Raw genomic sequence first — 25597 nt, 5'->3', positions numbered from 1 at the left:
CTCGGATGTCACTCAGATGGGAAATGGCACCTAATCTAAAGTAGACCTCAATCACTGGTTTATTTTTTTCATCCACTCACCATCCAAAATTATATGGTCAGTCTCCCCACCTCACCCCCGCCACACACACATACACCTTTCAACTTCATAGCATATTAACTGTATGAAAGCAGACTCTCCTTGTCTGTCTTCACAGATGTGGCTACAGTGTCCACTATTGAGTAGCATATAGTAGGGATTCAATGAGTGGATTCAATGAATTGAGTGAAAGAAGGTGAACTTGGGCAAGGTTTGAAGTCAGAGCAAGCATTTGGTATCATAGCTATTATTTCCTGTACCCTTTGATCACCCTTTCCAGTTCAGTGGCGTGAGAAGGCAAGGGTTGCACATAAAAATTCAGTTATATCTCAACTTATGGGGCTCTTTTATTTCTGGTTACTCTCCCTCTCCCCTTGGTCTCCTCTCTATCTCCAATTGAAGATGCTGAAGGAAGAGGAGAATATGGGGGGGAAGAGGGAGAAAGGGAAGAGGGAGCAGCAGGAGTCACCCTTCAGTATAGATTTTATACCAACTATTTTAGAATAAATCTTTAAAATTGACAATGTCCAATGTTGATGAGGTTGTGGAAAACTAGTACACTCAAACTGCAAGTGAAAATAAATGAAAATATCTAGCATTTATTAAGCAGTTCCTCAATGCAAAATACACGCTTCACTTCATATGGTCCTCACAACTCTATGGGATAGGAACTATTATTGTTCCCATTTTATGCATCAAGAAATTGAAGCTTAAAGAGGTTGACTGTAAAAACAGTAGTATGTTGATATTTTTTAAAAAGCAATGAAACAAGTGATGTACCAAAGCTCTGTAACATTTATCTTGTGAATTTGTTTTCTGGATTAAGAGAAGAAAAGAGCTAACTTCACAAAGACTTTCACCACAGCATAATCTTAATTAGCGAAAAAGTTGAAACAACTTGGATGTCAAATAACAAGAGAATTTATACAACATCAACATAATAGACTATCACATGACTATTGAAAGAATCATTATGAAGAGTTTAAATATGGGACAGTGTTTCATGGTGATTAAATTAAAAATCAGACTATGAAAATACAATATAATAATCATTTAAAATATATGAATTTGAATAAGAACCAGAAGGGAATAACTCCAAAAAGAAAATAGTAGTGTTCAGTATGTGGCATTATAGGAGGGTTTTTTCCTTCTTTTGAAAGTATTTGCTTTAATGTGATGATAGGTTTTTACTTTAAAAAAAAAACAATACCCATAATACTAGGAATACTGAATCAGCCATATATGTGTTCTGCTGAACAGAAACCTCTATTAAATCATTGAACTATGTTGATCAATACAAGGCATTTGAGGATATCAAACAAATGTGAGAAATCCATGTTTAGAACTGGTTTAATGACTTTATCAGCAATTTTGAAGACTCCTGGCTGATGTCAAGTGAGGATCTGTCATAAGTCTTCTCCACATCATGTTCCACCTTCATGCCCAAGCTTTAAGTTAGCAGCTTTGATCAGTCTGGTTTAGACACTAGTGACTTTATAGTTCTGACTTTTGATCTTGTTCTTGGACGCAGTGTGTGTCTTTCAGAGAAGCCACGTTTATGTATCCAGCTTTGGAATCCTGTGAACACGTAAGAGACTTGGGGAACTTGGGGTTTGCCACTGCTTCTTCTGACTTACGTTCTTCAGTCTCTTGACGACTTCCAGCTGACTGTGCCAAACCTGTTCCCGAAAAACTAAGAAAGACTACGTGTGAGGACTCTGTGTAGATGGGGGTCTCTTGGCAGCACTTTGGGGTTACAGGGATAAGGCTTCAACAGGATTTCAGTTTTGACAACTGTTAAACACAAAGACAACCAAATAAAATTTACCCTGCACTTATGTTTATGGATTATCTTCTACCTTAAGTCAGGATTCTGTCAAGAGTGGGGGGTGAAGCAGTGGTGAAGCGAGAAGGAATTGGAAAGTTTAAATACTAAATATGGAGAAAATTACCACCACATGCTATGCTTTCTCAAGCCAGCAGCTCAGGACTGGTTAGGCAGCCATGACGCTCAGGCACATACATGACTATCTTGACTTTACTAACCTGGAGCTTGGGAGAGGCACGATTTTATTAAATACTTCAAATTCAGGGGTGCCACTACTCGCTTCCTAAAAAGAAAGAAAGCATGAATTTAAAATTTTTAATGATAAACCACTGGCACGATAATTCTAGAACTATGCTTTATATATGTATTTTGGTTAATGCAATCCCCTCACCTCAAACCTGTTAGAGGGACCATCATCAAAAAGAGATGACAAATGTTGGCAAGGATGCACTATTGGTGGGAATATAAATTAGTCAGCCACTATGGAAAACAATATGGTTTCTCAGGAAATTAAAAATAGAACTAATGTATGATCCAGCAATCCCATTTCTGGGTATTTATCTGAAGGTAACAAAATCACTGTCCTGAAGACATATGTGTACCCCAGGTACATTGCAGCATTATTTAAATAGCCAAGACATGGAAGCAACCTAAGCATCCACTGATGGATGAATGGATAAAGAAATTCACACACACACACACACACACACACAAACACACACACAAACACACACACACACACACACAATGGAATATTATTCAGCCATAAAAAGGAAGCCATTTGTGACAACAGGGATGGACCTCGAGGGAATTATGCTAAGTGAAGTAACTCAGACAGAGAAAGACATGTGCCATGTGATCTCACTTATACGTGGAATCTAAAAAACCAAACTCATAGAAACATTGATTAGATGTGTGGTTGCTAGAGGTGAGTGTGGGGTGGAGAATGGGGTAATTAGGTGAAGGTGGTTAAAAGGTACAAATTTCCAGTTATATAATGTACAACATGATGACTATATTTTACTGTATTATATATTTGAAAGTTGCTAAGGGAGTAGATCTTAAAAGTTTTCACGATAAGGAAAAAATTATAAGTATGTGAGGTAATGGACTACTGTGGTAATCATTTTGCAACATATGCATATATCAAATCACATTGTACACTTTAAATTTACACAATGTTATACTTGCACGTCAATTATATCTCCATAAAACTGGAAAAAGATGTAATCCTTATTACCTATAAAGTATTTGGTAATTATAAATGTCATGCTTTTTATATTAATGCTTTCACTGCTATTCGGCTTTTTATATCTGCTTTTCTATATGAATTATCTCATATTAGATAAGTTTTTACTTAATATGCTGGCAAACATTTTCTGTCCATTTAGACCATTAAACAGTACTTGTTTTGAGCTCTATGACTTTAAAACCCAAATACTCTTTCTCAGAAAAACATAGACTAATGCAGACCAAATTTTATATACACTTGATTCCTCTGAACTTGTACCTCAGTTTAACCTTTGATATAGACCACCAAGTTTCTGTGAGAAATTCTTAGTTATCCTGAAAGAAGTTAGAAGCTTACACGAGGTTGGACAATTAAATTGGCGAACTTGTTGCAATGATGTTGCTAACCTTTTTTATATCAGAGGAATTATTTATATCAGAGGAATCATTATGAATTTGTACCAGCTGGACAGTTAACCAAGTTTACTATTTGGAAGTGCTGAAAAGGCTGCATGATAAAGTTAGATGACTGGAACTTTTTGCCAACAATTCATGGCTCTTGCATCACGACAATGTACCAACTCACACAGCACTGTCTGTGAGGGAGTTTTGAGCCAGGAAACAAATAACTGTATTGGAACACCCTCCCTACTCACCTGAAGTCATTGTAGAATGACTTCTTTATTTACCTGACGATAAAGGAAATATTGAAAGGAAGACATTTTGATGGCATTCAGGACATCAAGGGTAATACAACAGCTCTGATGGCCATTCCGGAAAAAAGAGTTCCAAAACTGCTTTGAAGGGTGGACTAGGCGCTGGCGGTGCATAGCTTCCCAAGGGGAGTATTTTTGAAGGTGACCGTAGTGATATTCAGCAATGAGATATGTAGCACTTTTTCTACGATAAGTTCGCAAACTTAATTGTCATACCTCATATATACTGATCTATTTGCAATACATGACACTCAGTCACTGAAAATCAAGAGATTTGGGAAATGTAAGCAGCAGTTGTGCGACCTCAGATATATAAGTATCATTTAACTTCTCTGGCTTTTATCTCCCTCTTGTATAAAATAAGGGAATTGAATTGGAAAATCCTTAAGATTCTAAATTTATAAATAATATTTAAGTTGTTTATTCCAATATATGTCAAGATGTTACAAGTTAGTACTTTGTCACACATGGAATATTGAGCTTGATGAGTCCTGACCCGTGTGACATTTATTATCCTGATTTGAGGATAAATAATATTGTGGGTCTTTTTAAAAAACTAAATTTATTGGAGTATCATTGGTTAAAAACATTATATAAATTTCAGGGGTACAGCATTAAAGTACTACATCTATATAAAAGGTCTGATCAAAAACTACAGTGAATGTTTAAATTTAAAAAAATTTATTACAGTAAAAGACACACTGCCATTAATCCCCTTCAAAATACTCCCCCTCGCTTCAAACTCACTCATCCCATCATTCTTGCCACTTTCTGAAGCAGTTCTGAAAGTCCTGTTTGGTGAAGGTCTTTAGTTGCGTTTTGTGGCTGCCTCAATGTCCTGAATCACTTTGACTTTGGGGAAGAGCCAGAAGTCACATGGTGCCAGATCTGGTGGTGGATGAAGACACACTGTAATGTTTTTATTGGACAGAGACAGAAATTGCCATATACCAGAAGCGATGCATGACACGGAGCATTGTCACGATGGAGGATGAAACAGTTTGCCCATTTCTCAGGCCATTGTTTACACACATCATTTCTTTCTTTAACCCCCCTTTTTTCTGGTTCCCCCTACTCTGGTTCAAGCCTTTGTTTCTAATTGTGTAGGACACAGCTCCCTGGCCCATGCCGCTCACAGCAGCTCACCACAGCTCACACCGAGCTCTGGCTGCTCACAGCAGCCCAGCTCCAGGGAAAGCCATTGTTCACGATCTTAGCTGTAGAGCGCGCAGCTCACTGACCCATCTGATAATCGAACTGGCAACCTCTATGTTAGGAATACGGTGCTCCAACCACCTCAGCCACCAGGCTGGCCCGCACATCGTATCTTAAATGCTGGTAAAAACACGAAAGAGGATTTCCAAAACTGCTTCAGAAAGTGGCAAGAATGATGGGATAAGTGTGTTCGAAGCGAGTATTTTGAGAAGGATTAATGGCAATGTGTCTTTTACTATAATAAATTTTATTTAAACATTCACCGTATTTTTGGATCACACCTTGTACTCAATTGTGTACTCACCACCTGAAGTCTAGTTTCCTTCCGTTACCCTATATCTGACCCCCTTTACCCTCTGTATTCTCCTCCCACCTCCTCTCCCCTCTGGTAACCAACACTCTGTTCTCTGTATCTACGAATATGAGTTTATTTTTTGTTTGTTCATTTGTAATATTGTGGATGTTAAAGCTATTGGTCCTAGTGTATATTCCATTAAGGCTTCTAACTCAGCACCTAGGGTGCTTATTCATGTATGTGTCTGTCCTTCTCTGTTAGACTGGGCCTCTGAAAGCAGGGTCTATCTTCATACTCCTAGGACGTAGCATCATTCCTGCAATTGATAAATGTTTGTTGAATGAATAAGTAAAAGTAAATGACAGGCAATTAAGAACGGTTGTAGCTCAAGCAAAGACAAAAACTACTGAAAATTAGGCTATATAATCTGGCGGTTCTACTTTTGACAAAATCAGCAAAACATCTTACATGGCTTGGAAATCACCTTTCTGAGAGCAAACAAGATGCAGGTCGTATGCTCATAGCAATAGTACCCAACACTCGGGTTCCACATGAAGTATCCTGGGAGGAAACATCTAGCATGTGATACAAGCCAGGGAAGAAAGCAAGCAACATGTATCCTGGATTTAAAATGCAAATCTGCTCACTGAATTCCCTCTTGCTGACTCGCTTAACCAACTAGACTCTGGACCTTGTCTGAACCTGTACTACTGACCACATCTCTCTGGACCTGGCTACTGGTCTGCTTGGATTTTTGTAACATAATTGCTTTTCTCTGCCTCACATATTCTTTTTAGGCTGGATTCCTTGCTAGACCAGACTAGCTTCACTTTCCTCTTTGAACTTCAGATTTACTCATCTCTTAGATGTGGCTGGAACAATACATGGTGAACACGGTTGTTGAGAATGAGGCATACATGCGAAAACATTTAACATTCATTCACTCTCAAATATTAATGGAGCACCTGGCCATAGATACAATGACATATGAGATACAATCCTTGCCTTCCAGGATCTCACCGCTGAGTTGGTGAGATAGAAAAGTAAAAAGGCAATGGCAATATAGTGGGTTAAGGAAGAAGCTATGAGGCATATATGAATTGCTTTGGGATTGCAAAGGAGGAGAGCATTTATTAAAGCTGACCCAGTGAAAAGAGAGCAAAGCTGGCCAAGGGCAGACTCAGGGTTGGCTGCCCTCGTGTGCACCAATGAGATTCTATGCCACAGTCCACCGTGAGGTCAAGTGCAGGCTACAGCTCTATGAAGAAGATGAGGGGAAGAGAGAACACAGCAACCTTAGCAACCTAAACTTCATGTTAAAAACCTGGTGGGAAGCACACATCTTACCTCTCCTCTGCGAATCTGGATGCTACTTATAATGCGCTCTAAGAAGCCAACCTGCTGTGTGAGCCGGAGACTGTTTTCCTGTAATTGCTTATTTTCTTTATCCAGGAAAAGTATTCTAAGAACGGGATAAATCAGAGGCATAACTAAAAGTTTCGGCATCATTACTAAAAACTCAAAACTATGTCCCACTTCCCACTTGTTCTGGGTCTTAGCCCACTGTCCAGATTGTAGAACTCTGGCAGACTAACTCTCACAATATTCCAAAACCAAGTAAAAATTAATGAGCTTCTGCCTGTCGTAGTCGTTAAATACAGGGAGCAGAGACATACTATGCGCAAGAGTATGAAAGGCACTGTTCCAGCTCTTGAGGCACTTAAGGGAGGATATGATCGCCTTTAGGAGTGGGCCTGAAAAAATAGACTCTGCGTCCCTTCAAATACTATAGCTACACAGTCTGCATCTGGCCCTGATCTCACAGGTCACCCCACACATTAGTAGTAGTAGCAGCAGCAGCAACAGCACAACCATTTACTGAGTATTTACTGTGTACATAGGCCCTGTAATGTGGCCACACAGGAAGCCCTTGAAGCTATTAGCTTATTTAATCCTTACAACAACCCCATGGACTAGGTTGTTATGAAGCCTATTTTGCAGGTGAGGAAACTGAAGCGCAGAGAGGGGAAGGTAACTTGCGTAAGAAGATGAACCCAGAAGGCCGTGGAGCTGGGATGCCAACCCCGGTCTCTCCGCGTTCTAGGCCTGAGCTCCTGAGCACTGGACCAGGCCGCTCTCCAACTCCACGGTTCACAGAGCACCCGTGACAGTACAGTAGTGTTGGTCAGAGATCTGTGTTTGAGTTCCGGTTCTCTCACTTGCTAGCTGTGTGATCCTTGTCAAATTACTAAATCTGAGCCTCAGTTTCCTCATTTGTGAAGTGAGGAAACATCCTGTAGAAGAAACTTACTCTAAGGAAAACATCCAAGTCCAATCCAGGTGACCAGTGTGCGTGTCTTCACGAGGGCAAGACAGGAAGTTTATTAACGTTCAGGTAAGGGTAACACGTCCATTGTGTTGGGACTGTCAGGAACAATGACACCGTTTGCCAAGGGCAATGGATTATACAGAATATAGGAAAGGGTTGACTCAGATAGTGACAGATAACCGGAGACTGCCCAGGCCTGCCTGGAGCAAGGTGCGCCCAGAGCAGTGGAAAGGAGAGCTCCAGTCTCCGCTGCTGAGGTTCGAGCACTGCTCTCCACTGACCAGGCTGGTGGGCTCCTAACAGTCTGCACCTTAGCTTGTCACCCATCAAACAAGGCTCCCTCCTAAGACTGGTGTGAAGATTAAATGAATATACAGAGAGAGAGAGATTAGAACAGTGCCTAGTATAGAGTAACTGCTCAAAAAAGTGTTAATTATTATAGGTATTATTGGTGATACTATCTACTAAGATCAACCCACTCTCTTTGCTCTAATTCTGGGCTCCAAGAAAACTTTTGATTGTAATGACAGTTTCTTATAGAGGAGAGAATGCTTGGGCTGGCGGATTTGTGCATTCTTGTCTGCTGGGAATACTTCTCATTACAAATGCATACATTTTGTATCCTGTGGGTTTCGTCATTGGTAAGAGCCTGATACTCTCCTGTTTCACCTTGATTCCATAGGTATCAAAAGATAAAAATGAGTGTCAACACACACAAAGGAACAGGCCGGAATGAGCACAGCCAGGTCCTCAAGGAGGCAATGCCACCGTGAAAGCGCCTACCTGAATGGCAGGCCCGCCCGCTCCATGATATTTTGCTCTTTAATTTCACAACTTCTGCCACTTGTATGAACTGCTGAAAACAGCAGATGGCAGAGCAAGAGTTATGAGATAGGCCACAAACTCAAAGGACAGCCTCTGGAACCATCTCTGGAACCAGTTTGGCAGGACCTCACCTACCTGTGTTGGACTGAAGATATTATGCATTTGTTGTCGTGGATCAATTCTTCTTGCTCTGTGAGCTGTTCCAGAAGTTTCCTTTTTTCTAGGAGCAGGATATCATTTTGGGCAGTGACCTGGTCCTGGAATGCCTTCTTCTAGGGATAGAAAAAGTCCCCTAATTACCACAGCAGGATAAAAATATAAATTTAAGAGCATCAGCCTGTTTATAACTCTGATAGCAAATTTCCCTTATTTACTTTTTCTCTCCTGTCTTTTAGGCTGTTTTCACCTGTTTGTTGACAGTGTCAGCTAGATTGTTCTTCTATATATTTTGGTTGTTTATGTCATGTATTTCGCTTGGACATTTACTCATGCTTTTGGGCTAACATTTAAAAATATCTGAGTGCTCAACTTCGAATAAGATGCCAACAATCTCATCTGTATTTGAACTCCATTAAGTATCAAATCACTAACAAATACAGCTGAATTCTCTGAAGCTCCAGATTGAAAAAAATGTCCATATAATACATTTCCATCTGCTTTGTGGTTAAGTCTTTTTAAGGAAAAGAGAGGAAGATGGGAATTCAGCCACCTCACTTGGCAACCAGTGTCAGGAGCTCAGGTGGCTTGGCAAGTCAAGCATGTCGGCCAGGTACTGATAATATTCTTGCAATGATGATGCTACAACAATTTCTAGATCGACATCATGTTTCATGTTCTACCAACAATTACCCGTGAAGGCAATACTTAGTGAAGTTGTAGCTAAAATGACAAAGGAGTGTATTTTGTGAAGAAAACAAACAAAAAAAACACCAAAAAAAGAAAACACACACACACTTTCTTGTACTGAGTCAGTCGATATTAGTAAATATCACACTGTTATTGAGTTTAGAAGCCCACAAATGTAGAATTCCCCTTCTCATTTCACAGTGACCTGTCAGTGGTAACAGGCAAGTGCTTTCACCTTTACGTGTTTGTACCTCACCTGCCAGTGGTGGGAGTGAGTGGGGTGGGAGAAGAATAATGATCTCTGGGAAAGGGGTGAATCACAGGGCTAAGAGGAACAACTTTCTTTTAAATAATGTACTAATTAAGAGCATTCAGAAAAGATTGTCCATATATGTGGAATCTTAAAAACAAAAACAAAAAACAGACTCATAAGGCTGGCCCAGTGGCTCAGGCCGTTAGAGCTCCATGCTCCTAACTCCAAAGGCTGCCCGTTCGATTCCCACATGGGCCAGTGGGCTCTCAACCACAAGGTTGTCGGTTCAACTCCTCGAGTCCCGCAAGGGATGGTGGGCAGCGCCCCCTGCAACTAAGATTGAACATGGCACCTTGAGCTGAGCTGCGTCCCGGATGGCTCAGTTGGTTGGAGCACGGGCTCTCAACCACAAGGTTGCCAGTTCAATTCCTTGAGTCCCGCAAGGGATGGTGGGCAGCGCCCCCTGCAACTAAGATTGAACATGGCACCTTGAGCTGAGCTGCCGCTGAGCTCCCGGATGGCTCAGTTGGTTGGAATGCATCCTCTCAACCACAAGGTTGTCATTTCGACTCCCGCAAGGGATGGTGGGCTGCGCCCCCTGCAACTAGCAAAGGCAACTGGACCTGGAGCTGAGCTGCGCCCTCCACAATTAACACTGAAAGGACAACAACTTGAAGCTGAACAGCACCCTCCACAACTAAGATTGAAAGGACAACAACTTGACTTGGAAAAAAGGCCTGGAAGTACACACTGTTCCCCAATAAAGTCCTGTTCCCCTTCCCCAATAAAATCTTTAAAAAAAACCAACAAAACAGACTCATAGATACAAAGAACAGATTGGTGGTTGCCAGAGGCAAGGGATAGGAGATGGATGAAATGGGTGAAGGGGGTTAAAAGGTACAAAGGTCATGAGGATATAATGTACAGCATGTGAGTGTAGTTAATAATACTATGATGTATATTTGAAAGTTGTTAACAATGTATGGTGATAGATGTTAACTAGACTTATTGTGGGGACCATTTTGCAATATGTACAAATATAGAATAATTATGTTGTACAACTGAAACTAATATAATGTTGTATGTCAATTATATCTCAAAAAGGGAAAGAAAAAAAAAAGACTGTCCATCAAAGAGTTATAAGGAAGGAGACTACATTGTGTTCTGAAATAAATCATTCCAGATTTTAAAGTCTTTCATCCAGGACCCTTCGGTGTCTAACAACGGTCTCCTCTTGTATTATTTAAACATGTTTGTGGTAAGAATTGAGAATAAAAGGAGCCATCCCACAAATAACACTCCCTGCAGTTATAACTGGATTAGAAAGAAAATTGAATGGGATAGGCTACTGGCTCCCTGTCCTTTGGAAATTCCATATTTCTTTGAACCAAAAAGTCAGGACATCTGCTCTAATAATAGTATAAAATATTTGAGGAAATCTGGTTTAGACGGTCAAATCTGAACAACAGTCAGAGGATTCGCTGGCTCACTGTATATAGAGAAGGCTGAAGAATGAAGCTGAAAATGGTGGCATTATTTTCTGGATACTTGGTGCTTAGAAATTGAGTCCATCTTTTATATGCTTAGGTCTCTGGTCCATGGGCCCTAAAATAGGTAAAATCTAGACCACTAGGTTTGTACCACTGTGGCATTAAAAGATATCACGTGGTCTTCTCTAGGCTAAGCATTTCCAATTCTAGTAACAATTTCTCTTGTGAACTATGTATCTACTAACTAACATGCTTCTAAGAGATTTTTCACCAAAAAGAAGAAAATACCAGCTATGAAAATTTATGTGCCAGGTATCACTTTAGGCATTTTTTAATCCTCACAAAAGCCTGGTGAGGTAGGGATTTATTTCCCGGATAAGGAAAATTATATATAGGAACTTGCACAAGGGCACAGACCGATTAAGTGGTAGGGCTAGACTTTGCATCTAAGTCTGTCTAAGGCCAAAGCCCATAGTGCACGCTTCATGGCAGTGAGCAAAAGGTCCCGTTACACTTTCTTAACCTCTGCGTATTTGCGATCGCCAGTATCTTTCATGAAGACCTGTGGTTCTTTTGGTAGATGTATTCGTTTCCTAGGGCTGCTGTAACAAATTACCACAATTTGGGAGGATTAAAACAACAGGGATTAATTTTCTCACAGTTCTGGAGGCTAGAAATCTAAAATGTCAGCAAGGTTAGTTCCTTCTGCAGGCTCTGTGGGAGAATCTGTTCTATGCCTGTCGCCTAGCTGGTGGTTGCTGGCAATCCTCGGTGTTCCTTGGCTTGTACCATAATCACTCCAATCTCTGCCTCCTTCGTCACATGGCCTTCTTCCCCTGGGTATGTCTGTGTGTGTCTTCTCTTCTTTTTATAAGGACATTAGTCACATTGGATTTAGGGTTCACTAAACCTGTGTATAGTCTGGGAATTCTAAACCTGGAGTCCATAATAGCCCGTGGAATAACTGAAATTACATGAATTATTTTGGTATCCTTGGCACAGAGGGATGGTACAATAAAAATTCGTTGGGTGTGAAAATGAGCACTTCAGGAGTGAGGACAGAGTTTTCAAAATGCTGAATTGGGCTAGGGGTCTCAAGAAGGGAAAACATTACTGGCCAAGTCAGTTGCTCTCCATTTTGAATTTACGTAGTTTAATGATCTCAAGACCATTCTGCTTTGGACTCCACTCATCTGTCCCCTGTCCTACCTCCCCACACACCAGTAAGTCCCAAGGGCAGAAGGCAAACATAAAGAAACCATGGATATTTAGAAATAGGCTTGAAGGCACTGGTTAAGGATTGATAAAGGAATAGCGATCATCTATTTTCACTACCATTTAAATAAACAGAAGTTGGAGGCAAAATGATTTCGACAGAAAGTAGGAATGAGTTACTGAGGGTGTTTTTGAAGTTTGACAAAGGGTGTTTAAGAAATGATATTTTCATTTGAAGGCAAGACACTAAAACTGGCAGTGCAGAATATTTTCAGTGTCCAACTTGGTTTAGCATCACTATGAGTCTTCCATCCTTTTTGGCAGGGTTTAAACAATGACTCACATTGAAAGAGGCTTAAAGAAAAGAAATGAAAACACGGGCCATGAAGAGGCCACAGATAAATTAATAAGTAAGTGGGCTTTTTCTAAACGATGGGCCATCAGCATCCTCAGTGACCCTTCACCTTTCTTTTTCTCACCTTTGCTACTTGTTGCCGCAGTATTCCAATTTCACTTTCAAGTTGTTTAATTCTCCCATCTCGTAGCTCCACTTCATGAACTAAACGATCCTTGACTCTGTGAAACTTGGCTTTGTAATGGTGATGTTTCTCATTATAGTTTCTGTAAAAGTAAATTTAAATACAGCCACACCTGAACACAGTGAGCATTTTTTTTGGCCTCCTCAATATGCACCTTTCTTGGCTTTCCTCTTCTTGCTTTGTCAGGGCCTGGCCCCAGATATGGATACATGTCCTGCCTCACATCTGGAGGACTTCTTGTCCCCAAGTGAGGGAATGTACCAAAGATAACCTCCTAAAGAACACCAGCTTTAGTCATCCCCATGGACTCAAGTCTCTGGCTTTTCTTGGTCTTGACCTGATGGTTGTGGCATAGCTTTAGCAAACAAGTTTAATTTAGGAAACTCCTTGACTTCTGATCGCTGATACCCAAATTCTGAATCCTGCTCCACTGATTCAGTCATTAATTTTAAAGTTTCTAGGTTTTGACTATACCTTTGGACAGTGATGTAACCCACACAATCTTGTCTGTTTTCCAGATAACTGGGTCGGCTCTCAGTCCCTGTCTTGAGTTTGGAACTTCTAAATGCCAATTCTATATAGGTCTCTGCTCAAGACTCTTACTCTCATTCTGACATAAATCTGACTTTCCGCCAATAAGCACATGAAAAGATGTTCAACATTATTAGCTCTTAAGGAAATGCAAATGAAAACTACAATGAAATACAACTTCATATCCACTAGGATGGCTAAACTCTAAAATAAAGATAATAACATGGGCTGGCCCGGTGGCTCAGGCGGTTGGAGCTCCATGCTCCTAACTCCGAAGGCTGCCGGTTCGATTCCAACGTGGGCCAGTGGGCTCTCAACCACAAGGTTGCCGGTTCAATTCCTCGAGTCCTGCAAGGGATGGTGGGCTCCGCCCCTGCAACTAAGATTGAACATGGCATTTTGAGCTGAGCTGCCTCCCGGATGGCTCAGTTGGTTGGAGTGCATCCTCTCAACCACAAGGTTGCCAGTTCGACTCCCACAAGGGATGGTGGGCTGCGCCCCCTGCAACTAGCAACGGCAACTGGACCTGGAGCGGAGCTGCGCCCTCCATAGCTCAGACTGAAAGAACAACAACTTGACTTGGAAAAAAGGCCTGGAAGTACACACTGTTCCCCAATAAAGTCCTGTTCCCCTTTCCCAATAAAATCTTAAAAAAAAAAAAAAGATAATAACAAGTGCTGACAAGGATGTAGTGATATTGGACCCCTCATACACTGCTAGCAGGAATGTCAAATGGAGCAGCCTCTTTGGAAAAAGCTTGGCAGTTCCTCAAATGGTTAAACATAGAGCCATATGACCCAGCAATTCCACTCCTAGGAATATACCCAAGAGAAAGGAAAACATATGTCCACACAAAAAATTGTACATGAATGTTCACAGTAGCTCTATTCACAATAGCCAAAAAGGTGGAAACCCAGATTTCTAACAACTGATGAATAATATACATAAACAAAATGTGGCATATACATACAAAGGAAATGGTGACACATGGTAAATTATAGAAAATTTGGGGAAAAATTCAACTCCCAATATGATCAGTATTATACTATTGTTGTACATCCTTCTTTTTATAAGCATCTTTTGTTTAAACATTGTCTACATTAAAAATTTTTATGCTCAGGGGGCTGGTTAACTCAGTTGATTAGAGCGTGGTGCTGATAACACCAAGGTTGCTGGTTCGATCCCCGCATGGGCCACTGTGAGATGTGTCCTCCTTTAAATATATATACATATATATACTCTTTTCATTGATTATATCATAATCATTTCCCCATGCTGTTATCTAGTCTTCATAGCCACCATCTTTTATAGTTGTAATATGTTCCATCAAGCAAATGCATTATACTTGACCTAAAGATCTCCTACTGCTTGGTAGTCAGGCTTCTTCCTGTAGTGTTATGCATGGGTTGAAGAGTATGTTTATGCTGGTGAGGGCTTAGAGCCTTCCCTTGACATTGCTGGCTGGCTATTTGATACACCTATGGGCCTGGTAAGTTCTGCTGGGCAACTTGCCCGGAGAACGTTTGGATTTTCTAAGTTTATGTTTGGCTTTGTTAACTGCTAGCACTATGAGGCAGCACACTACTGATGTTCTAAAATTTAGGGACAGCTTTTCGCTTATGTGTAAGTAAAACCAGATGGTCTTTCTATTAATTTTACTTCAAAGAGGCAAAGAATTTGTTCCTCTGGAAGAGTGGTTGGGAAAACATGCGAAAAATAAGCATTGTCTGTGAAGGTCAGGGCCGGGATCAGGGGAATGAAAATGAAAATGAACCTAGAGTTCTGGCAGCTCCATTTCTTTCCTAAAGCTGTAGTTTGCAACCCTGCATCAGAGTCACATGGGGAAGCTTTTAGCAGAATATTGATCTCCATGTCCTATCCCAAAGATTCTGACTCCATTAATCTATCTTGGGGCCCAGGCATGTGCAGCCAGGGTTAGGATCCACTGTCCTAAAGGCTATGGACAAGTAACATGGGGACATATTCAGCCTCACTAGCCATCAGAGAACTCCAAAACAAAATGACAATTAATTTATGTCTACAAGTGAGCATTAAAAATCACAGCATATGTTGAGCAAAAGAAGTTCAGACACATATGCAGTATGATTCCACTTAGATGAAATTTTAGGAGAGACAGAAATTAGAAGAGTGGATGCCTGGGAGGAGCAGGGGGAGCAGGAGATACAGATGGGCTGCAAAAAGGTAGGAGAGAACTTTAAGGGATAATGGAAATGTTCTGTACCTTGATTGCAGTAGTAGTTAGGTGGGTGTATATACATTTGTCAAACCTCATCAAATTGTACATTTAAAATCTGTGCACTTATTATATTTAAGTTATACCTCAATTAAAACAAAGACTATTGGGGGAAATTTAATCAGAGCCTTCCCCCCAGTAGCAGCACCCTATGCTAATGAGGATGTGGTGAAATCACTACTATTACATCATAATGGCAGAAATTTTTGGTAGGATGCTTCAGAATGTTCATGAATACATTTTAAGATCCAGAGTTCCAGCTTTTTTATTTATTTCATTTTGTGTTTTTTTTAAATAAATTTTATTGGGGGACAGTGTGTTTCTCCAGGGCCCATCAGCTCCAAGTCATTGTCCTTCAATCTAGTTGTGGAGGACGCAGCTCAGCTCTAAGTCCAGGTGTCGTTTTCAATCTTTAGTTGCAGGGGGTGCAGCCCACCATCCCATGCGGGAATTGAACCAGCAACCTTGCTGTTGAGAGCTCACGCTCTAAACAACTGAGCCATCCGGCCACCCCTCCGGAAGCTCAGCAGCAGCTAATTGTCTTCAATCTAGTTGTGGAGGGCGCAGCTCACTGGCTTATGTGGGAATAGAACCAGCAACCCTGTTGTTCAGAGCTCGCGCTCTAACCAACTCCACCATCCAGCTGCCCCCAGAGTTCTAGCTTTTTTATCAGTAATTCCACACCTGCGACCTTATTCTATAAAACTAATTTGTAAAATGAAAAATAGACATACCAAAATGTTTTTTCAGTGTTTCTTTGAATAAAAATATCAATCATAGGACCAGTGAGTAATTTTTTAACTAAGTTAGACTTGTGTTGGGAGGGTTGCTTCCAGCAGGCCTAGAACTGCCCTGAGCTATTTTGCTCAAGTTCTTGCTTGGCGCTGACCACTCAAGGAATGAAATATACTGATTACAACAGCGTTGCTTTGTAAGCACAGGTTCCAAGGAGTTTCATGGCAGTTTGCACCAGCTTGTCAACATAGTTTATTTATAACAGTGAAACTGATGATTTGCACCCCCGTCTCCATGAGACCCCAAAAGGCTCCGCTCTTTGAGGCTGGTTACACAGCAGAAATATGTGGACATGACCAGCAGAGAATGAAAAAGACATCAGTTGAGACTCCGTTTTGGGATCCCGACTTATGAGGTGTTTAGTGCACATATCGATGATTCCTGACCCGAGAGGAGGTGCATCCAGACATGGCCCTTACCCTGGGAGGACCTCTGGCTCCTGCCCAAGGGCTCGGGACTGCCTGCTGAGACAGCCATGGGCTGTATGCATATCCTGACTCAATTCTGTCACGATATTCTGTCCTCCTGCAATGAGCATTGTAACTGGGGTTCTGTTAGTTTTCTTTAGCAGTCAACCCTGTTTAACTGGCACTGTTCGCGTAAAGGCATATCAACTTTATGAAATCTAGTTTTGCAAAAATAAACAAATTCAAAGACTGTAGCAACAAAGCACAGTGCTTATGAGATGATATAAAATTTTATCTAAGCTATGATAGTAAAATCATAAAACTCTGAAACTGTTTATTGACAGAGACAAGAAGTGAACATGGGAGGGATTCTGGATAAGTTTTCTTTCATTCAAAAATTTGCACTGTTGTTTCGTTATTTGTGAAATGAATAAAAAATGTAACTGCCTAAAAACTAAATGTCATTTTTACCTTTGGAGACTGATATTGACCTAACATCATATATCAGTGTATCATATACATGTGTGTATATACATATATATGTATATATATTAGATTCAGTATCAATTCATTTGGCAAACATTGTGGCATTTTATATACTCTAGATCTAACACTTCATTCTGTCACCTTGCTCTAATAGCAAGATAAAATGTAGAAAGAGCACTGCATAGGTTATCAGATGACTGAGTTCTAGTCTAAGATCTGTAAGCAGCATGAAATGAACCACACATACTCCCTTGACCATGGTTTCTACATTTCTCAGTGATATTATGATCAAAGCAAGATAATGATACTAATGACTCTGAAACTTACTCTCTGCAGTAAACAATGGTTTTTAAATCATTATCATTAATGCCATCAACATAATAGGTAAGAACACAAAAGAATAAGAAACATCAACCTAAAAGGAATAAAGCGGAAGACTATGGAGCTGGTAGCAGAGAGGTGGGTCATGAAAAAGAAATGAAAAACAGATATAATAATAGCTGTGTGTTAGACACTGTTCTAAGTAAGCACTTTACATATGTTTATTCATTTATTTCTCACAACAACTTTATGAGATAATTACTGTTATTTTGCCCATTTTAAAGATGAGGGACCTCAGACACAGAGAGATTATATAACTCACCCAGGGTCACACAGCTAGCTTCTAGTAGAACCAGGATATGTACCCAGGCAGTATGGTTCCAGAGTCCATACTCTGAACCACTGTGCTACATTCCAGAGAGGAGGAGAGTGGGAGGAATATGGCGGAATGATGAGCAGGAAATAAAAGAAGGAGCAGGAAGCTCTGGAACAAATTTTTATTGCATACCTACTATATACCAGGGACTATGGATAAAAAGATGAAAAGCCTACAGCATGGTGAGGAAGACAGGCAGTGAATCACATTATTTCAAAACAGTGTGGCCAGTTCTTAATAACTACAGTCAGGCATGTATAAAGGGCTACATGGCCACAGAGAATGAGCACTTCATCCAGCCCAGGCTGGTGATGTCAAGGAAGTCTTCTTAGAGAAGGTGACTCCTAGTCTAAGAATTAGGAGTTGAAATGAAGAGGTGAAATGGGAAAGGGTGGTCCAGGCTGAGGAAAGTAGGTGAGGGGAAAAAAAGCTAGAAGGCAAGTGAGAACAGTGTGTCTGGGGAAAAGCAAGCAGTTCCCTTCCAAAGGGAACTTGTCTTTGTTTACCTCACGTGGAAATCAAACTGCTTCAAAAACTTCCCATATTCTTCACGTAGGGCTTCCTTCTCTTGCTGCAGCTTAGACACCTTCTCAGCCAATTCCCGGTTGCTCTTGAGATTCTGGAAAAAAACGTTTTTTATTGAGAATATTTTGTGCTGAATAAAGGTAGGATGTTGATGGGATATAAATTGACCAAGCCTTTCTGCTGAAAAAGGCTTCCAGTGGCTCCAGCTTCTGAGACCACAGTAGCTTCCTGTGATTTCTGCACTTTCAGATTTCCTGAAAGCTAGCAGCTCTTTGCCCTGACTTTTGCTCCCCCAGTCTTTCCAATATTTTGCAAGCATCTAATTCCTTATATAGTCTTCCAAAAAAAAGAAATAGTATTCCAGCTTGAAGTACATAAAGTGTAAGCTGTTTTCTTGACCTAACCCTCACTAATACAAAGTATTTGGTTCTAGAAGTAACTCCAGGGAACAGATTCTCAAAGATGGGAACCTCAAAGATTGGTTATCTGACCAGGTTAGATTTAAAGGCAGGGTAATCGTGTGACTAATGCTAGATATCCATGACATAAGAGTTGATTCAATTGTAACTTACAGTTGCCTGTAATGAAATGCTTTTGGGGATCACATGACTGGAACAAAGAATGTTACAGTGGATTGGGAACTACAGGGAGTTTGGGGTGGGCTAGCCACATCTGACCATGTCAAATGAGCTTTCAAGGAGAAAATGTCCAATCTGGGGATTGAATAATTGGAACAAGATGCAGGCAGAGAGACCCACAGAGCATCTCTGAGAGCCCTGAAAGATCCTTTTCTCTCTGGTAAGCAGCAAGTCAATGTATCCAAAAACTAAATCCCAAATTTCATCAAGTAGGTTGCAGAATTACAGCACAAGTTGATTTCATAGTCTTGCCAGGTCTCTTATGAGAAAAAACAACGCTTTGTTTGGGAATGCCTGGAAATCTGAGAATTGGGAATGAGTACATCTGACAGGATTCCAAAGACTTTGAGCACCCTGGACCTCCAAATTCTACTGAGCCTCTCCTATCTGCATAAGCAGCCCTTCCTCTGCTCTTGGGAGATTAACCACTTTTGCCTTGGACTTCACCTGAGGCAGTTATCCTATAAGACGGTACCTATTGTTCTCAAGACCCACCTCTACACTATTACCTCTCAAGGCCTCCAATCTTACAACTAGAACAAGGTCCCAGCATATACTGAAGAGTGGGGGTTGAGTACAGGAACTGATCTGGGAGGACTGCCACATTGAAAGAATGAAGATTTTACCAAATTAAATTGGCACCAACCTGAAGAATATATGTAAGAATGTATTTGTAGGGTGTTATACTACAAAGAAAGGAATATACTGTTGAATAGGCTGAATTTATTGAAATGGATGCACTTACTAGTGATTCAGGATTTAATGTATTTAACTTGAACATCTAAAGTGACTTCAATAGGTTGCTTGGTTGATTGGCTGAAATTTGAACTCAACAATGGCCTATGTTAAATGACATTAAGATGCCATACTTTCTTGACATGAGAGAGGAAGAAATCCAAAGGCTTACGCAGATAAGGAAATTTTGAGATTTATCACAGGTGACCTGCTCACCCACCTCCTCACCATGACTCACACACCATTCAGAAGACAGCCTCTTCACCAAAGCTTTGCCAAATACACTCATGAGGGGAGCACCAGATTTCTTGAAATGCTCTGTTATAACGCTACCCTACTAAGGATGATGGTAGGCGGTGCCAGCACTCAAATGGACCCCTGATTTTAATGGGGACGATGGTACTACAGAAATGTCAGAGATCAAGTGGCAATATTTAACCCCCAGATACAGGTGGGCACTATTACTGTTATTAGATGATAGGGCCAGAGATATAACCAAATGGTTGGACTTGTAGCAATCTTTGGTTATGGTTAATTGATCACAGTGATTTTAGGACTAAAATAGGTGAGCAACCCATTAAAGTCTTGCTTGAGTTGTAGAAGGAAATAAGGAAGGAAGGAAGGAAGGAAGGAAGGAAGGAAGGAAGGAAGGAAGGAAGGAAAGAAGGAAGGGAAGAAGGAAGAAAGGAGCTCTGGGAAGCTCTCCTGTGCTTGTTTAACCTTCAGATTTGGGAGTGAAGCCACCCCTCCTTCCAGAGTAACTATCCACCTTTTAAGGAAGGTCCTTGCTTGTAACTTGGCCCTGGTGGAGACTGAATACTTGGTCATGAGAAATCAAGTGATCAAGTAACCTGAGCTGCCCTTCCTGAAACTAGGTATTATATTACGCACCAAACTAGGTAATATATTACTCACCAAGTTGGGCATGTGCAATAGTACTCTATCCTCAAGTGGAAATGCTATGTAAGATTCTGAGGCTGAGCAGATCCTAAACGTGCCAAGTTGCAGGAGCAAGTGCTACTAGCTTCTACTACATTACCATCTCTCTCAACCCAGACCTATGGCCTCATGGAGAGTTTCCTATGACCAATGAACTGAGGAAGAATATATTCAGGCATGCATTGCGTATGGTTCTGTACAGTGTGCTACAACCACTTGGAATAGGGTTGCTGCAGCATGACAGCCCTGCTGAGGGGTGGCCCTTAAGAAGAGTGGGAAGGCAAATCTCAGTGGGCAAAGTCTGTCTTCACTTCACCTGAAAAGAGAGATGGCCAGAGGCATGGACCTACATTAAATCACAGGAAGTTTCTAATAGTTTGGACAGATGATCAGGAATTTGGAAAGAATAATATTGGAGGACTGGTGAAAAAGAGGTCTGGGAATGGAGCCTAGAACTAAAAATGTTGTCCAACAGAATTTTCTGCAATGATGGAAATGTTAGCCACATGGGCTATCGAGCACCTGAAATGTGGCTAGTGTGTCCGAGAAACTGAATGTATACGTTTGAAAAATTTAACTAATTTAAATTTAAAGAACCATGCGTGGCTAGTTGACACAATACTGGACAGCACAGGTGTAAAGTATGAAAATATGTTTTTGCTCACCAGAGGGCATCCAGAGGAGAGGTGGTTCTCAATAATCAGGTGAAAATGGTACATTCTGTAGACGTCAGCCTCTTTTTCCAGTATCTGTTTCCTTGCTCAATGGGCTCATGTACAAAGTGCATGGTAGCAGGAATATATTTTGCAACTTGTCATCAGCGCTAATCTATACAACTTGCCAAAAGCACAGATCGATGTTGAACAACTGTTATGGCACTATCCATTAGGGGTTGGTTATAGGCAGGTGTATTATGCTGGACCCCTTCCGTCATGGAGAGATCAACAACTTGTCCTCAGTGGAATAGATGCTCATTTTACATATGGATTTGCTTTCTCTGGCTATAATACTTTCACCAGGACCACCATCTGTGGACTTACCAAATTCCTTATTTCTTGTCATGATATACCACTCAACATTGCTTCTTCCCAAGAAAATCATTTTACAGTAAGAGAAGTGGAACAAAGGCTTGTATAGATGAGTCATAGGTCTCACCACATAACCCCCATCATCCAGAAAAAAACTAACCTGACAAACAGTGGAAAGACCTCTGGAAGATGTAGTTAGCAAGGTGACAACATCTTTTGGGGTTAGGTGATATCCTATAAGAGGATGTATAAACTTTTAACCAGTTACTAACAGTATATGATGCTATTTCTCTCATAGCCAGAATACATGGAAAGGAACCAAGAGATGCAAGTGGGAATGGCTTGTCACACATTTGGAAATCACAAAATATATATTAGTGTATTATTGGTCGTTAACTTTATAATTAAATTTTAAAGTTCCAGTATTTCCATGTGGATTGAAACTGAAGAAGTAGCAATTAACATTACTCCAAAATTATCACAGATACTGATGGGACATTGAGAGGTTAAGTGTGTCTTCCTTTATATGAGTGATAGTACATCATATAGGTGGCAGTGTAATGTTCTTTTTGTTGTTTATTAGGTTAAATATGGGTAAAAAGGTTTGTCTGGAAGTTGACTACACAAAATGGACTATACCATTGCTCAACAGGACCTCCACGTTTCCGAGCTCTCCCCTGTGCTGCAAAGTTGGAAGTCTGAAAACTACATTTCCCAGACTCCCTTCAAAGCAGAATTCCAATTTAGTTTCTGCAACGAGAGGCACTTGACATGGTTTGGGAAACACAGGTGAGGAGGAAGAGCCATTGTTCTTCCCTAACACTAGCAGGTATTATAGGTGAATGGGCAGACAGCAGATGAGACCATCAGTAGGGGCTTCAGGGAGAGTTCCTGCAAATCCCATTTTGGTGCTGCAGTTGGCTTCCCCGTGATTTCTGAACTTCTGCATTTATTGAAGCCAGCAGCAGTTCTCTCTGACCTTCTACTGACCCTTACCTCTCCCTTCCAACAATTTTACAAGCACACTATTCCGTGTTAAATCCCTTCTTACCTAGAGTAAATTCTGCTTTCCTGACTGATCCCCGAATAAGCTTAATGGGCAAAGTGCTAGGCACTCAATAATTATTAGCTATTACTCAGTTGTATGGGAAGTGGAAAACTGAGAAGCATTTCTATTTACTTTCTTACCTCATCAGATTTTCTTTTTTCATTTTCCAGTTGTTGAAGTTGGGCCTCTTGTTGCTGGATTCTGGATTGTTGCTGAGAACTGGTCATTTCCATTCGATTCTCTTTATCTTGTAAGATTTTCACTGCCTTTTGTAGCTCATTTATATTCTGATCTAGGAGTTTCCTGAGGGCAATTGATATACATTAAATCACACTGTGAATTGCAAAGCTTTGCAAATGAAACTCTTTGAGATAAAATTGTTACACTGTCACAGGCTTGTTTTGGTTCAGTGAGGTAGGCTAGTGTCCATAAGATAAAGGGACCAACACAGGAACCTTCTCTGTGACAGAGCTTTTATTTGTCTTCCTCCCTCCCCCAAACAATCTTGCAATGAAGAAATAACTTTCCTTATTTTACAGAGGAAGCTGCCACTCAAGGAATTTTAATTAACTTGCTCAGGACAGGACAGCTAGGGCAGCTAATCAACAGCTAGGACAAGATAGAGGTAGGGCTCTAATCCCGAAGCTCGTACTCTTTCTACTCTTTCTCACTGCTTTCTGGGCCCCGTGATCTTCTTGGTTCAATAAAGGTTCTTAGTTTCAAACACGATTGATACAAGTGCATACATGTTAACACTGCTGTAGCTGAATCACGAATGAAGTTGTTTTTGATGAGTATTAAAAAAGGAACAACAGGCCTGAAATGGAGTTACCTGTGCTGAGCTCCATGTCAGAAAATCAAGCCTTGAGGGCAGTTCAGCCGCTCCCAGGAATATGACATTTAACCGGTCAACCTGGAACTACCTGGTCAGCACTAGTGAGGTCATCTGCTGGACAGACCCCCACTCCTCCCTAAAGGAAGGTGACCTTGCCCAAAATAATCCACTGTTTGCTAGAGACCTCCTTCCCTGCCCCCCACTTCTGCCTATAGAAGACTTCCTTTCTATTTGCTAGACGCATGCTGCCTGATTCATGAATCACTGAATAAAACCAATTAGGTCCCCTAATTTATTCAGTTGAATTTTCTTTTTTTTTTTTTAAGTTTATTGGGGTGACAATTGTTAGTAAAGTTACATAGATTTCAGGTGTACAATTCTTAATACATTATCTATATCTCACATTGTGTGTTCACTGAATTTTGTTTCTTAACATGAGGAAATGTACCCTTTTCCAAAAGGGCCATATGTATTTAACTCTTTCAGAGGGAGTGGACAGAGTTTCTGAGGATCTCAGACAAGGTTGTTTGGAGTTAGGGGATTTATGTAGAAAAATGTGATCACAATAATGATGAAATAGCACTGGTGGGCAAAGTACTAACATGCTTAGTCATGAAAATACTGATATTGGACAAATAAGTTTGCTTTCTCTAACTTTAGTTTTCTCAGAAATCAATGGATTATTGGGAAAGATTTGTATTTGAGACGTGGGGCTCGTATCAGCTTCTCTCTTGTTCTTCTACTGTTTCTGGATGTAAGTGCAGGCTTTCCAAGGACTGTTGTAGTTTTACCTTCTACCAACAATTGCACCAACACCCCCCCTTTCAACTCTATTTCATGTAATTCATTATATACATGAGCAATTCCTTACTGTTACTACCTATTTCTTCTTTTTTGGTTCTATTCTGAATTTCTGATGAAGAGATCAGACTAAGAGGTAAGTCTTGGAGCTAAAAGGGAAGTTTTAATCTGCTTCAATTGAAAAAACCTTGAGTTATCTGCAGTAAAATGTAGGAGTTAGAAACTTAAAAAGTAACTCATGAATATGTTAGAAATTAATTTCTATATTATGTGTGGAGCTTGAATAATGAAAAATTAACAAATAAACCAGTTTTGCCAGTGAATAAAATTAAGAAATTGGTAGATTGATGAGACTCCCTGTCTCCCTAATAACTTTAATTTCTCTTTCAATCTAGCCTACACATAGTAAGCAGAGTGCTCTTTCTAAATCACAATCTAATCATATTACACCCTCTGCTTAAAATCCCTAGTGGTTCCCCATTACTCTTAAGATAAAGTTCAAACTCTTTAATATGGCTTGTTAGCTAGCGTACCTTTCTAGGCTCTTTTTCTTGCCACTCCTTGTACCCCCAAACATTTTGTTCCAAGCAAAAGGAAATTTTTCACTTCCTGAAACAAGTCATCCACACTTATTCCTCCTCTGCGACTCCAACCTTTGTGATTCCAACCATTTATTTTCTCTTCCTTTTTTTTTTTTTTTAAGGAGGGCGCGCTCACAGTGGCCCTTGTGGGGATCTAACCGGCAACCTTGGTATTAGTAGCAACACGCTTTAAGCAACGGAGCTAAGCGGCTGCCCAGACTCCAACCTTTTCCCTATCTTCCTCTTCCAGGCCTTTGTACAATACTCTCTACTGAGCTTTCCCATACCAAGTACTTCACGCTCAGTTGAAATAGCTTTCTTGAGCTCTCTAGATTAGATGTCCCTGCTATATGCTGTCACCACATCCTCAACTTTCCTTAGCACAACATTTAGACTTCATTGCATTGCAGTCTTCTGTATAAGGATATTCATTATAGT

General features: G+C 40.6%; 1 protein-coding gene across 13 annotated transcripts in view; it reads right to left on the bottom strand.

Annotated features, from left to right (window-relative positions):
- Positions 1–657: 657 nt before the first annotated feature.
- Positions 658–25597, bottom strand: part of CCDC30 (coiled-coil domain containing 30) — a 95710-nt gene continuing 70770 nt past the window's right edge. For 10 of the 13 annotated variants that reach the window (XM_088791071.1, XM_088791070.1, XM_088791069.1 and 7 more), the window contains 8 exons: positions 23083–23245; positions 18536–18648; positions 12800–12941; positions 8652–8788; positions 6710–6824; positions 5847–5923; positions 2125–2189; positions 658–1771 (listed from right to left, as the gene is read on the bottom strand). In XM_088791071.1, the coding sequence (XP_088647197.1) occupies positions 1635–1771; positions 2125–2189; positions 5847–5923; positions 6710–6824; positions 8652–8788; positions 12800–12941; positions 18536–18648; positions 23083–23245 (949 nt within the window). In that variant the 3' untranslated portion in view covers positions 658–1634. The remainder of the gene's footprint in view (positions 1772–2124; positions 2190–5846; positions 5924–6709; positions 6825–8651; positions 8789–12799; positions 12942–18535; positions 18649–23082; positions 23246–25597) is intronic. The other 3 variants (XM_088791074.1, XM_088791075.1, XM_088791078.1) reach the window with 3 other exon arrangements.

The sequence above is a fragment of the Rhinolophus sinicus genome, chromosome 14 (assembly GCF_057876585.1).
Source record: "Rhinolophus sinicus isolate RSI-liver-muscle chromosome 14, RSI-T2T, whole genome shotgun sequence".
Taxonomy (NCBI): Eukaryota; Metazoa; Chordata; class Mammalia; order Chiroptera; family Rhinolophidae; genus Rhinolophus; species Rhinolophus sinicus.
The sequence above is the reverse complement of the archived record's forward strand: the minus strand, read 5'-3'. Positions and strand labels throughout refer to the sequence as shown.